This window comes from Arctopsyche grandis, chromosome 3 (genome assembly GCF_051622035.1).
Source record: "Arctopsyche grandis isolate Sample6627 chromosome 3, ASM5162203v2, whole genome shotgun sequence".
Lineage (NCBI taxonomy): Eukaryota > Metazoa > Arthropoda > Insecta > Trichoptera > Hydropsychidae > Arctopsyche > Arctopsyche grandis.
In genome coordinates, this window is record NC_135357.1 from 12,003,524 (window position 1) to 12,019,301 (window position 15,778).

Here is a 15,778-nt window from a genome sequence, read left to right on the forward strand (position 1 = left end):
CTAATCAACAACATTCGAAAGTCCTTAAGAGCTACCAAATTTTTAGGATTAAAATATATCACTAATAATAATTTGAATAATAACTTTTGTTCCAGACCATACCTCATTAGTTAGCATAAAATGCTATCAACTAAGGGGTCATGCGTTCAATGGCTGGCCCGGTGCTGCTAGCCAAATTTGGATACATGTACGTATGTGATTTTTCCAAATTGCCAATTTATTTGTTTTTATTGTTGAAACGGTTCCGAACGATTTGGCAACCTTCTCTCATTTGTCACTATAATTTGAATATAATTTCAAATTTATGATAATAGTTATAAACTTATTTAAAGTACATATATATCATCGTTTTAGTGGTAGAACCTTTACGTCAAAAATCCTTGTTCTGAGAAAATCGACATTTTCGAAAATCAAGAAGTTTGAAGCTCTATTCAGTGACCTAAATCATTATTCACTAAACTAATCATTATATGATCACTATATGTGTTAATCATTTATGAATTCGATTAAATTATTAACAAGTATTTTTTTATAATATGCGTTTTTCCAGTAACAAGCGAGGACATAAACTTAATTCGTATTGAAATCTTTAAATTACGTCAAAAATAAATCAGCTTGTTTCAAACGACAGAGCGTGTTTAAATCTACCAATTTGCATTATTAAGTTAAAACGGAAAATTTTCAAATTAAATCTTTCTGCTACTAAACCGACGATACGTAGAAATTTGGTCTTAGATGTCGCCTTGAGGCAAAGCCCGTAATGTGTCCATCGTGAATATAATTTTTTAATTAAAATAAAAGAAAAATATACGATATACGATTGCGATATACGGTGGGAAATAATTTACGTATTTTGTACCTGTGATACTTTCATTGTAAAAAAGAAAATAGCTATTATTGTAATAAATCTAAAGACGTGATGGTACGTTATGGCCGAAATTGGTACGTCATCTTAAGTCGTTTGCACAGCGTGGACAAATCGCGTCTAGCAAAAGTGTAAGTGAGTCAATGAAAAGCGCAGTACAATGTATCGGATGCAGCAAAGTGAACGCTCAGATAAGGTATATAAGGGCAAAACGTTGCACGGGAACGATCAGTCTTGTCTGGAGAAGTGGCGCGTACAGGTGTGTGGTCGGTAGATGTCGGATTAACCGGTACCGGATAATCGGAAATTAATTATATAGACCGCGTGCTATATCCATACCATCGACATAGATTTGCGATCGACTTTGTGGAAGCATTTTGTTATTTGAACGTGGAATTTGACTGAATAAACTATTGGTGTTTTTAATGCAGGAATCTAGTGCATGAAGAATTTGCGTTCAAATTTCTGAAAATCTCAAAAAATATATTTCATATAAGAATGTATTCATTACGACTATAAGATAATATTTGGGCTTTAATATTATTAATAAAAAATATTTTTTGAAAGGGTACATAATTTATACCTACATATACAAAAGTGTGGATCTTTCAGTACAAACGTGAACCAAATTTAAATACATAGAAGTAAATTTTTATTAGATTCATTATATAATACATTCACAGTATATTAAACAATTTAATTACGGCTAATTTTAGTTTAAATCATTTTTTTGGTCAAAAATAATTTGACCAAATATTCAATTGGTCTTTAAAATTAAGAAATAAATCATTTTTTATTTCAGATATACATTTTGACAGAAATCCGTTGAAAAAAACTCAGCAAAATGTCTTCAGAAAAGGTAATTTATATTCAATTACATATACATATACTAATATTTATAAATTTAATCATTTATTACAATTACATTAACATTAGTCATTATTATATTTTAATAATAGTTCCTAGACCACTAAATAAATCCATTTAAGATTTACACCACTTAAAATAATCAGATGATAATCATGTATCATCACAAATATAAAATAAAGTAAAAATCCTACATATATACGTATGCACGTATATGTTATACATATGTACATATATGTATATAAATAATAGTATAATATGTGCGTAACATTCACGCGCTTTCACATCATTATCAATACGCTTCTTTCCGTCTGTTAGTTTTCTATTGGAAAATCATCAATTTTCCGATCGTTCTTCGTAACTTTTCCTCATAATATAGGTATAAAATCACAATGCATCGCTTCTATGTAAAAATTATCATTTAGAAATTTAAGCAAATTTTTGAAACATAATGTAATTCAAATAATCAATGATGCTTTTTAAATTTAAATTTTCTTTTGAGTGATTATGTACATATGTACATATGTATGTATATGCTGGGTTCATTTTGAAATTCAAAATTGCAGAACGATAATTCTTCTCGGTAGCATATTAGCATCTGAAGCATGCGGTAACAATTCTAAATGCACGTTTAGCATACAATTATATTTGATGATGATGATGATTATTATCTTACAAACTACATTAAAATGTACACATGTATACGGTAATTCGATAGTTTATACAACATTGTAAATTTTAATGTATTATATTATAATAAAACCTTTAAAGTATATCGGTTTTGAATCGTCCTATGAAATATACATACATAATAATAACAATATATTATAGTAATAGTTATCTGGAAATTATCGCACCTTTTGTGTCGAAGTCAAACTCATAAATCATAAAGGTTCAAAAGAGCATAGAGAAAACCGTTCATATCGTGTATAGGAATTATTATCTAGGCTCTATAAAGTACATGCACTTATAAATGTATAAACATTTGTTAATAATTTACTTAATAAAAAATAAATTATTTCGATTGAACCTAGGAAATTTTACGCGATTATATAAAATTTACTGTAAAATTGATTACTGTATACACAATGCATTGTCATAATAGTAAATAAAGGCAAATTACACTAACCACAGTTTCCAAGATGCAGACGTGCATATGCGTTTGACATATGCACTTCACACACATCAATAACGATCATGTAACTCTGACAAGTCTTCCTTCTTCAGGTGTATTTTCATTTTCAACATTCAACTTATGTGACTTAATATGCACTTATAATCATGGGAAATTTCTGAAATGTAGAACAATGTAATAGTTGACCTATGCCAAAAAATGAACGATGAAAAAAGGGCATCAAGCAATTATTTAACATTTTTACGAAATAGATATGAATTTGCAATCCACTTAATGGAAGGAAATTTACTTTCGAATTAGAGTCGGATGAACTATGTGTACTTGCATAAAAATGGGAATTTTTTCTCACAATACATCAATTCGGGCGACCTTTCTCATTGTGAGATACAATTACACATTTGAATTCGTGATTGTTCAATCAACAAGGATATGATTGTTCTACCTAGAAAGTTCAAGGACACGTTCCATAGTTCTTTTTTACGCATCCTAATAATATAATTATATGCATTTCGTGTTACAATCATCAATCAACTTCTGAAAAAAAAGCGTCGAAAGAAAACATTACGCTATAATGATGACAAATTATATTTTTTGAGACCCATCGATATATGCCGATTAGGTATATGTATATTTTTACGATCGTCATAAAATTGAATCCAAGTTTTATATGAATTAAATATTCAAATCGTTTTTTGTAAGCGCTGATTGGCTTAGTTTGATATTCACGACGAGCTCTAATTGGTTGAAAAGTTTTATATGAAATGAATATTTTGTTTATACCGCTCGTTGATTGGTTGCTTTATTATAGCATGCCTGTTTATTTTTTCGGTGCAATATTAATTTGTTACCATTAGAATATAAAGCATGCCAATTACGGACATCAGATATATTATATGCATGTTTATGTTGACTTAGATATTATGCTTGTACATTTCAATACAAATTTTTTGTGAAACATTATATTAATTGATTTAATTTAAATCACACACGTACTCGTTCATACATATATAGATATATTAGGATATATTATTTTAATTAAACATATATTTTTCATTAACATCATACTCAAAAATAAATAATATACCAAATATTATTGCATGTAACAAAAAACATTGTTAGCCCGAACATATATATGTATTACATACACGTCTAACCGTATTCATAATTTTAATATACACAGTGTTAAAAGTGATATTTAACTTGAGTAGGTGATAAAAAAAAAATCATTGTTACATAAAGGAGCGGTTCCCAGAGATAAATTTCATATCGGAGATCTTTAAGAGTCTTATGTTGATAATCGGTTAATTAAAATGATTATTTTAAGTGTTTATGTTGCGTCAAATGCCACCACGCGAACGTACGCGGTTCGCATAGTAAGTTTCAGCAATGAAAAGTAGTTGCAAAATCCATTGCAAAAAAAGTCTACAACTCGAGGATTGCGTGAAAAACGAGCGTAAAAGTTTGCCGAAACGTCTAAGAGGAAAATCGTCACGCAATCGCAACGGAAAACAATGGATTCTCAAAGAACCGAAAAAATTATTAAGCGTTTAGTAAAAGAAATAATAATAAACGACTGTTATTATCGTAAAACGATAAGCAAATAAATACTGGTTTTTGTTAAGACATTCTTGCAATGTTAATATGTTGCATTTTAAATCAGTGTGATGAATTCCATTAGATAAACTCCTCTCAACAAATGCATATACCATAAATTGATTATTTATTTTATATTTTTCAGATTACACTATTCTGCCTGTTCCTGTTCGCAGCAGTCACGACAGTCATCTGCCAAAATGGATATTTACCACCCCAAAAAGGATACAGTTACGAACCTCCAAAAATACCCTTCGCAGATACGACCAAAGAGACGAGAGTAAGAACATTTACAAATACAATTAAAATTTAAATATCCTACAGCCCAATCAAGTAGTTAAACATTCAACCAGATTCCATATAAGTAGCATTCAATATAAATACAATTCAAATACAGTCAAAATATCACCAAAATTGGAACACAATGGAAACTATCCGGTCTGTAATTTATTAAATAAATACGTATGTACGTATTTTCAGAACAGCGTGTAGTCATAATTGCACATTATCTATATTGGATTCACAAACAAGGGATTTTACAATTATATCATGGTTGGGAAAAGCGTGGATGAATATACATAAAACGTTCACATTACAACATTCGCAGTCACGAATTTAAAGTCCATAAAATACATCAAAAGCGTTCAATATATTGTCTAATAAACTACTCAATTATTACTTTTATTACCACTATAACACCGCTAAAACTGTGATTAATAAATTAATTTAGAAAAGATTTGGTTATATAACAGTTTGTCTAGAAAAAAAATGACATTAATGTCCATCATTAAATACCGATGAATCACTAACTGGGCGTATAGTATTACACAATGGCTATAAATAAATAAAATTCAATCTGTTTATTTTAATCGATCTCGTACATATATTTTTTTTATTTTTGAGATTGAAAATTTGAACCGAAATACGCCCGTAGGGGCGTTTCAAAATTTCATCCAAAGATCATCTTGACATTCGAATGCGGTCAATGCAAAGTCGTGACGATTGTAAAAGCTCGAAATTGCGATCATTTCGCAACAATACTTACCCAGTTCAATATGGCATCGGTTGCGATCTATTTTTAAATAAACAATTGCTAAAAGTTGAAGTATTCGCACAACTGCTATTTTTTACATTGGTTTTTCGACTGCTATGATACTTTTGCATCGCATCGTAAATCGCCGTGTTCATGGAAATTTAACGAAAGCTAATTAGCAAGAATGAAGAACTGACAGGCGGGTAAAATGTCGACCTTAGCGCGTTAACCTTTTGCCTCCCGCAACTCCTTAGACACGCCTACTGCTGCATCTTGAAGGTTGTGATGTCTATATTGGTAGGAAATGTGTAATTCGTTAATTGTTGTCATCATCTGTGAATATATTTTCTACATACGTCAATTCATTTGACACACATTGTTTGCATATGTATGTACATACATAAATAAAAAAAATCTCAGAACATTCAACTGTGCTCGAATTGTAATTTGAAAAGATTCATTATTTCTATATGTAAATTATAAGCTATTTAGTTGATACAATTTTCGTCCATTTCATTTTATTGAAACAATGATAAAATTTTAATTCAGTTCAGTTCGGTCAGCTCGATTAGAAGGTATATGAAATTCGATATTCAGCAATATAGCCAGCAGTATACCTCAGCGGTTGCTTTAATGCTAACCACTGAGAGGTTCACGGGTTCAAGCCCAGGGTTGACCTCGATGGAAAAGAATCTAATCCAAAGTATTTCTGTAGTACTGTTGGTCAGGTATTTGTGACTCCAAGTCGATCTTTTCCCATCAGAGTTTGCCAATTTATCTGATTTCATTGTTAAAACAGTTTCTCATTAAATTGGCAAAACCATCCTACCCACTATGACACCACTATTTGAATATGATTTCAAATTTATAATCTAATAGCTGAACCCGGTATGCGTTGCAATTCCACAAAAACGCAAGCAATTCCCGTTCCCGGTTTTGGGCGATTATTTTCCCCGTTCCCGTCCCTGTTCCTATTTGTCGGAAAAACGCAGGCAGCGAACACATTTGAAATTATTAAATTGTTTGTTTATTTTACCCTAAAGGTGTAACCCGAATGGCGACGCGAACTCATTTGAAATTATTGCGTTGCAATGCCACTCATTCCCGTTTCCGTTTTTGGATGATTTTTTTACAGAAACCATCGCGGGCATACACACAATAACTCCTGTAAGTTTCATCGCAATCGGTTGAATGGTAAAGTAACGCATACGTGACATACAAACAGACTCACAGACGCACAGACAAACAGACAAACATTGATTTTTATGTATGTACAAGTTTAATACCATAGGTGTCGCTTAGGGGCAATCCGTATAAGCAGTTTTATAAGCAAACGAGCACGAACTTGTGCAATCAACTGATATGTACATATGCATATTGGTTGCGAATCAACAAGTGTTGTCGAACAAAGTTTGAGAATCACACTTAGATCAGATTTACGATTACGACTTGGGGTTATTGGGTCGAACCGGTGAATGGCTTCGTATTTTTTAAGCGAATACGATGATGATGATGATGATGATATTGTCCGTGACCTTTCAAGGAAGACACGGCAGACAGTATGACAGTCGTGCGCTGACATACTCGTATTATACGACAGTTACTATTACGAATCGACACAGTGACATAAATCCGACAACTGTCAAACGAAAACGCAATTTTTCAGGAAGTGCATTTGAATTTTGACATCGGTTATGTGTTTATCCAAGGGAATTTGTATTTTTTTTTGTTTTTTGACGATCACGATTCCTCAGGGTAATCGAGTGCTACGCAAGAACGGCACTGCCTACATCAATCACCGTGGATGAGGCCAATCAAAACACACGATCATGTTGATTGACAGTTATCACTGCATGTATCATGGATTGAAAACTGTTGGTTATAGATTTTATTGAAAATATAGTACAAAGTAATAGTTTTTCCAAATTTTGCATACATTATTTCATAATACGGCGGCTGTACATCAATGAGATGAAGCAGTGAAAGTTTCTACTATACAATAGATTGCCTTCATTCCAACGTGGATAGACTTTATTCTCAATCATTCAATTAGTGTGAATCTACTATTACTAAAAATGCCTTCATTTCAACGTGGATAGACTTTTTTCTCAATCATTCAATTAGTGTGAATCTACTATTACTAAAAATGTAGATTATAAAAACTTCTAAAGATTACTTTTTAAATCTTCTACATATTTATGTACATACGTAGCAGTAAAGTATATACACAAAAGTACAGCCGTACAGAGTCGTACAAAAAAAAATGCTACTAGGTCAAATTTATACCATCGCGTTTCTTCGCAAACCTCACCATCTGGAGTGTTTTTGGTGATATTTTATTTTTGTATTGACATAGGTTTGTCAGTAATCGATAACGTTAATTCTCATATTTGATGGAAAGTAGTATAAACTTGTCGAAATAATAAAATAATACGAATTAACAATGGTATGAAGATACGCCCATCACAGCTAGAAACCACGAGTGCGTTCCATACCACACTTTTTAGTGTTTTCTTATGATTAGGGCACACAGAGTGGTACTCGACGCGTATATTAGTTTTTTTATATTGTTTTGCACATGTAAAAAAACACTAGCATGCACGATCTATGCTGTGGCCATCCAGGCCTAAATTCACCCCCTGAATTGTTTTCGATGATATTTTATCCTTGTATTCACATAGGTTTGACAGTGATCGATAACAGTAATTCCCATATTTGAAGGAATTTAGGAGAAACTTGTCGAAATAATAAGATCGTACGAATTAATAATGACATGAAGATACGCCCATCACAGTTAGAAACCACGAGCGCGTCCCATGCCACACTTTTCAGTGTTTTTTTTTACCATTAGAGTTCAGACACACAGTGGTGCGTGGCAAGTGCTTTTTTTTTAGATAGTTTGCACATGCAAAAAAACGCTAGCATACCCGATCTATACCGTCGCGATCTTTTCAAAACTCATCCCCTGAAATATTTTCGGTGATAATTTATCTTTGTATTGACATAGGTTTGTCAGTAATCGACAACGGTGATTCCCATATTTGATAGAAGGTAGGATAAACTTGTCGAAATAATAAAATCGTACGAATTAACAATGACATGAAGATACGCCTATAACAGCTGCAGTTTATCCCGGCATAGCGTGCCGTACGATACAGTGTGTCTGCGTTTTTAGTATTACTCTTCATCCACGTTCTCAACGACATTGAATTATTCAAGCATGTCCTCTTTTTATTTAACGACCCGTTGCCATTTTCCATTTTAAACTCAACAGTTGACAAAGTAGAAACATACATTAGTTAGATTTTACACTTAAACATGATGATGAAATTATAAGATGGTTTTTATTGTGCTTAGAAACTTGTCTGCATTTGGTGAATAGCATCAGTGGCATTTAGATACGTATCGTATCATAAATGAATATGATGATAGGTATCGAACAATATCTAAATAAGCATTGATAGTTTTAGAAACGTTTACGAATTATTGCGAAATCGTCTATTGTTTTCATTCATATGTCTGTTAGGCTGGCTGCGTGTTGATCTTAATATGCCCAGCGATCCAGCGCAGTGGACCAAATATGGTGTGTAAAGTTCACCGTTTGATCAAAAACATTTATTGCAACGATTGCGATTATTCAATCTCGCGACTTTTACGAATAGCTTAACGACTTCAATAGAAATTTTATTACAAGGGCCGAAACGTTCAAATGCCATGCATGACTGATGGTCGGACGCATCCGTAATTGTCGGGTTTAAAAAACACAAAGAAATTACCGTGTTTCGAAATGCGATAATAAATTGCATAATCTTACATATAAGTGTTTTCTGCGATATTTTCGAAGGAAAAAGTCGCCAAAATCTTGCAAAAAAAAAAAATGGGACAGATAAAATTAATAGGTGCTCTGTCGGATGTCGTTTGTTTGTCGTAGCATTGCAAAATACAGTCAAGATAATAATAAAAAAAATTGACTCAAATATGAAATTTCGAATATTCTAAAAATCATCCTGCTAACTGAAATGTGATTTGAAAATTGAGCTTATTGCGTTATTGCGTGCCGAAAGTTTCCGCGAGTCGGTGTCAAAAGGCGACTCGTCATCTAAAATGGAATTGAAAAAATTCGCAACATCGCTGAAATGGAGAATTGCGATTCATCTCTCGCTTTTGTCGCCGCGTTTCCAATCTCCATCCATCATCCTCGACGACAGACTTTGAAGTTTCGAAATGTTGCCACGATTTTGCAAAGCTGCGAATGAAGTGCATCGCTATTATCGAGCACGAAAGGCTATTTTGCAACTGTTGAGTCGTTAAAGTAAAATAATAATTAAATTGCAAATACTTTAAATACATATATGCATAGTATAAAATAGCTAGTCGTCCGGTAATCAGACGGTTAACGATTTAATTAACCCATCACATTCCGCAACAGTGGGAAATCATGAGTGGCGCGGCGCGTTAAGACTTTTTCATTTTGATTTTTTGTTTTTATCAATATTGAATCATCCGCTTTTTTTTTGACTGATTTTCAAAAACTAGCTCCTTGACCACCGGCTCTTGCAACGAGGTTTAATTAGCCGTACGACCTTTATCTTATTTTTCTACATTTACTCGCAAGTGTAATTAAACAATTTCGCCTATTAATCAACTATTATATAATTATAACATGGCGAAATAGTCAAACTTCCATTTAGTTGAATTTTTATAAACCTTAATCTTAAATCTAATTACATATTTAAAGTTTTAGAATTAATGGTTGACTTATTCAAATGTTCTCAGGTACCTTTCCAACGTCCTCCAGCACCAGCACCAGCTCCCAGACCAAGCTATACGCCACCACCCACTCACGATGAGGTAAGTTACATACATGTACTTTCAGAAATGAATAGCAAATGCAAAGGACCATTACAATGCAAAATTGCGACACAGTTAAAATAGTGGGAAAATTGAATGATCCATTTGTTAAGCAACTTTAAGTTTGAACATTATATTACTACATACCAGTGGCGGCTCGTCTGCGGGGCTACAGCCCTCCCAGTATAGTACATATGCAGGCTATTTTTGTCTGCATTTGATCACCGGTACTACAGCTCGATTAATCTCTGCAGCCCCCCCCCCCCCTATGAATTCTCACGAGCCACCACTGCTACATACACAGTGAATATGAATTTGATACATATATAAAATTCCTAGCACGACCATCATCACCACCATGAACCAGGCATGCCGTTCGACTTCACTTATGCCGTGAAAGAGCCCGAATTCGGCAATGACTACAGTCACAATGCTGTATCAGATGGAGATATTACCCGTGGAGAATACAGAGTCCAACTGCCTGATGGTCGTCTTCAAATCGTTCGTTATACTGCTGATTGGAAAAATGGTTTCAATGCTGAAGTAAGCTAAATCGTATTCAAAACTATGAATGTGTGTATTTGTATGAGCATATTTCATATAAATAAATTATTGCAGGTCTCTTATGAAGGACAAGCCAAGTTCCCAGATCAGCCTCAAGGACAAGCTTCAAATCCCAGCACAGGATACGGAGCACCCCCGAGCGGCGGCTACAAATACTAGATTGGACTTAACAATTAGACAAACTGGTTTATGAGAAGAGAAGCTCACGTGTACAAATGTGATGTTGCATTTGAAAGAAGAGACAAACTTATTTATTATTTATAACGATTAATTATATATATATTTTTGTACGAATCACTGCCATTTTTATAACGAAAACTTTTACTAGAATAATTTTGAATGTGTTACATTGATTCATGAATGTAATGTGTTTGATATACATGTATACTCAGTAAAATTTTGTTTTTTTATAATATCGTCATATTTTTATTTTCTTCAACTTCCACAATCATTAATGTTTTCCACTTAACTATACTTAACTTTAGATTAAACTTTTCCATACTAATATTACTAAAACTATCACAATTATATTAAGTTAATAGCTCAAGCAAAAATGTGATACATAAATAAGAAATTAAGTTCATATATCTAATAAATATTTATTAGTATTAAATAAGTGACAGTTAATACCCTTTTACACACAAAAACTCAATTTTAAGAAACTGAAATTGTTTTATAAGAATAATAAAATAGCTTGATAGTATTCAAGATATGTACCACGTATGAAACATATGATATATTTAATGTTTTGGTATAATATGAGCCGTTGGTGGTTCGAAATACATATTTTCAACATCCATATTCGATGGAACATTCACATCAATAAAATTTTTATCAAAACTAGCTCTCTCATTTGTGGGTTTAATGTTAACAGATTCAACAACGACTACAGACACCTGAAATAATACAAAAAAAAGTTTTTAAAAATAATAAAAACATCATATTATTGAATACAGCATGTGAAATTACCACATTATTACTATCCGATGACTCTAATGTGTCTGGTTTTTTGGTAGATTCTCTTCTTAGTCTATTTGTACATGCATCAGTAGTTAGCATATGTTTTCTAAGTGATGCGGGGTATCCAAAACCTTTACCGCATACTCGACAGTTGTATAATTTCAATCCGGTATGCAAACCGTAATGTTCGCGTAGATTAACTGACTTCGAAAATGCTTTGTCACATATCTCACACATGTAAGGTTTGTATTCTGAAATGAAGATGTATTAAAACAGGTCGATTAATAATTTAAACACAACCAAAGATTTTTACCTCCATGGATTTTTCGATGTTCAATCATTGTAGTGAATGTTGGAAATGTTTTATCGCAAATTTCACAAGGATATGGTGTCAATCCACTATGAACGACTTTTCTGTGCCTGGATAATGTTTTACTGTGCAAAAAGCTTTCATTACAATCCTAAAAGGCATAGATGAATATAATCTTAATCAATTCTTCGTTTTACATAAATCCAATTACATATATAAATTCATCTATTATATTATATATGTACATACTTTGCATTTGAAAGGTTTTTCACCGTTGTGTATTTTAAGATGTTTATCATGATCAGATTTTGTATAAAACTGCTTGGAACAAATATTGCAATGAAATGGAAATTCTTTTGTGTGTGTTAGCATGTGTCTTTTTAAAAGAGTTGAATCAAAGAAATCTAAAAATAAAATAATACATATATGTATTTATCAATATATACAGTACAAAAATAAGACCATGTAGTTTCAACACTAACTGGAGGAACAAACAGAGCAATTATATGGTCTATTATTTGTATGACTATTCACATGTCTCAAAAGTCGGCATTGAAATTTAAATTTTTGATCGCATATATGACAAGATAAAAGGTTCTTTGTTTGTCTGAAATTAAAAATAATTGTTAAAAAATATAAATTTATATTAAATATTAAAACACATGTTAAAGTTCACTACATCACATATTTCTTCTTGACGCTGTCGGAAGCTTCGGTGGTTCTTATTTTTGATCCCTTGGGTTTGCGTTTATTTTTTTTAGAAATTGGATTTTCTTCGTCACTATAATCCTCAGTCATTGTTTAATTGAAAGGAATATATGATATTCCAGAATAATCAATTGTTCATAAAAAGGTTGTAATATCGTTCACGACAAATGGGAAAAAACAAATACAATTTTAAATATAGGTGTGATTTAAAATCCTATTGGTTAAACACAGCAATTTAAATAACTTTTTTTTACTTTGTTAAAACTAATGAAGACCGAAAACAGCATTCAAAATTGAAACCAACGTAGAGCGCCGATTTTCGAATGTAACTGTCAAACTGACAGACACGGCTATAGATGTAGCATTTACATCAGTACTACTAAAAAATGAATAATAGCTCTTGAATTCAAGGAATATAATGTTCCAGCTTTATAAAATAAAGCAATAAATTTATAGGTTTGTTCTCTTTCTTAAGAAAATTTATATTTTATATAAAGTTACTAGAAAAAAAATGACAAACTACTAAAACAGATCCCCCTTTTATTAACTTTGTTTCCACTTCACGGTAAAATAAAGAGTTATCGTTCTTGATTACCGTATGGTTTTAAGTTGGCAGCACTGAGTTACTTACTCACACACAAAGGTATTCAATAGTTTAATAACGTTTAATGTTCGCATTTTCAACGTAGTTTCATAGGTTAGGTGATGATTCGTATCATACGTCAATAAAATCTCCAGGGGCGTCATTTGGGGGGCTGGGGTGGGCAGCCCCCCCCCCTCTAGATTTGAACGGGACTATCCACGTTGTTTAATTTATTGTTATAAATTCGAATTAAAATACTAAACTAACAAAAATATAATACTGAAATTCTTTAGAAAATTGTCAGATATAAAAACGTCGATTTTTATATCTGACAATTTATATAAACTCCTTTATACCACGAAACAAATTGTTGAATAGGATTGCCTCTCTATTACTGAAAAATTATTAAAATTCATATACACTCATTTTATTTAATATAATACAACCCCCCCCCTCCATCCCTAGAAAGCTATTCCTTACTGGTCAAAATTTTTGAACCCCCCCTGGGAAAAGCTGAAATGACGCCCCTGAAAATCTCGTTCACAAAACATCTGGCACCCGAAAACTTCATCTACCGAAAGCTATGCACGCGAACCAACTTTCTAACGAGAACTCGAGTGCCATATATTCCGAATTCGCGATTTTCATGGCAACTATTGTCTTGTGCGTGATCGAATAATCCGTTTACCCGTTTAGTAATGGGAATTAATGTATTAAAAATAATAATTTTAGAAATTATTGATATAAAAATTTAATTTAGTTTTTAAATTTACAAATATTTTTGAAATACAAAAAAAGGTTAGTGAAAAAAATTGCTTTGAATACGTTACATGTTTTTGTTTTTTAAGTATTGCTTCATTTGTTTTCTGATCACGCAAATAAAAAATGATTACACATTATTTTTACTGGAAAGTTTTGGAAATATACCTTGATTTTATCAAATATATGGTTCAATGTCAAAATTTCAAGGCAAGTCAAAACATTCTGACGTTGATAACACTAAATTGCATTAAAATGCATGGAAATATTATCACATTGTCATTAAACAATGAACGCAGCTTACATAATTTGAAAAGTGTGTTTGATATTCTTGTATGTACATCCGAAGAATTATCGTTTTTTGAAAATAAAATATTGTGATATTTATACTAAAGAAGTAATCAGCTTGAAAATAAGAATATCGTTCATTTGAGTGTTTAAATTAAAAAAACCAGAAAATGTATGGTATATTATTAGAGGTAGTTTTTTTCTATTACATCAATATTTTATATGAATGCATTCAAATTTTACTATTAAATGTTATTTTATTAAAAATATTTATGTATTTATTAGTATGAATATATTTGGAGCAAGAGAAACAAATGAAGCAAGAGTGAATTCATGTAAATACATAGATTAATAGACTTTGAGAATATTTCAGAGAAAAGTGATGATGATCAAGGTAAAGATTATGTAATATTATTAGATTATGATATGTATTTGAAGAATACATTATTTTCTTATTGAGAATCTGATTTCTTAACGTTGCTGACAGAGAGAAGCTTGATAAAGAATAAAAATAGATGGATTTAGGAATAGTAATTAAAATAATCCATAAATTATATATTATCTAAATATTTTAAATTAATTAACTCATTAATTAATTTAAACTATTAATATTTTCGAGTATTTTATAGAAGTATGTACATATATGTGCATTTTTTTATGCTTCTAGAAATTATTTTAATTTTGGTATGATTTTATGTTTTAAAACTTCATTTTAATCTAGTTTTGAGATTTTAAAATTTCAAGCTCTTTCAATATATAAATTGAAAACCCGTTGTTCCAAAATTGGGGTGACATCACTGTATATGTATTAAAATAAAATAAAATATGTACATATGTACATACACACTATACTAAGAATATATTGTGTTTAAATAAATAAATAAAATAAAATACACACATATTTCGCAAAAAAAAACGTACTCTACTGAAATTTTTGTTTAGCTTTCATTTTGTGTTAACCGCTTGTTATAAAAGTTCATTTTACGGACAAGAGATGTCGTACAAAATAAATTTCAATTTTGTCTTTCGAATATGGCGATTAATAATATTATATTTTTGTGACATTAGTGAAACAAAGATCGATTATTATTCATATTACTTTAGTTTAATAAATTTCAATATAAAATAATATATATACATACATACACACATATACCATAGATTTGAAAGGTTCGTGTAATTTGATTTTGTCGTAGGAGGACATTGACAATATCCAAGTTTGTTGTAAATTGACAACACGATCTAGGCAACTTTCGATCGAT

At 31.4% G+C, this 15,778-nt stretch overlaps 2 protein-coding genes across 3 annotated transcripts; one reads left to right on the forward strand and one right to left on the reverse strand.

The window, feature by feature from the left end:
• The first annotated feature begins 1,095 nt into the window (after positions 1–1,095).
• Cpr50Cb (Cuticular protein 50Cb) lies at positions 1,096–11,319 on the forward strand. 2 transcript variants are annotated; one of them, XM_077427432.1, is made up of 6 exons: positions 1,096–1,124; positions 1,668–1,724; positions 4,606–4,740; positions 10,270–10,344; positions 10,684–10,887; positions 10,963–11,319. In XM_077427432.1, the coding sequence occupies exons 2-6, from the start codon at positions 1,710–1,712 to the stop codon at positions 11,065–11,067; spliced, it is 534 nt and encodes a 177-aa protein (XP_077283558.1). In that variant the 5' UTR covers positions 1,096–1,124; positions 1,668–1,709; the 3' UTR covers positions 11,068–11,319. The 2 variants fall into 2 exon arrangements, with proteins under 2 accessions (XP_077283558.1, XP_077283559.1); XM_077427433.1 differs by having other exon boundaries at positions 1,096–1,154; positions 10,963–11,301.
• On the reverse strand, positions 11,318–13,070 carry LOC143909439 (uncharacterized). The gene is made up of 6 exons (XM_077427431.1): positions 12,858–13,070; positions 12,661–12,785; positions 12,428–12,582; positions 12,182–12,329; positions 11,878–12,119; positions 11,318–11,804 (listed from the first exon to the last, which is right to left on the reverse strand). The coding sequence occupies exons 1-6, from the start codon at positions 12,974–12,976 to the stop codon at positions 11,649–11,651; spliced, it is 945 nt and encodes a 314-aa protein (XP_077283557.1). The 5' UTR covers positions 12,977–13,070; the 3' UTR covers positions 11,318–11,648.
• Positions 13,071–15,778: the final 2,708 nt, after the last annotated feature.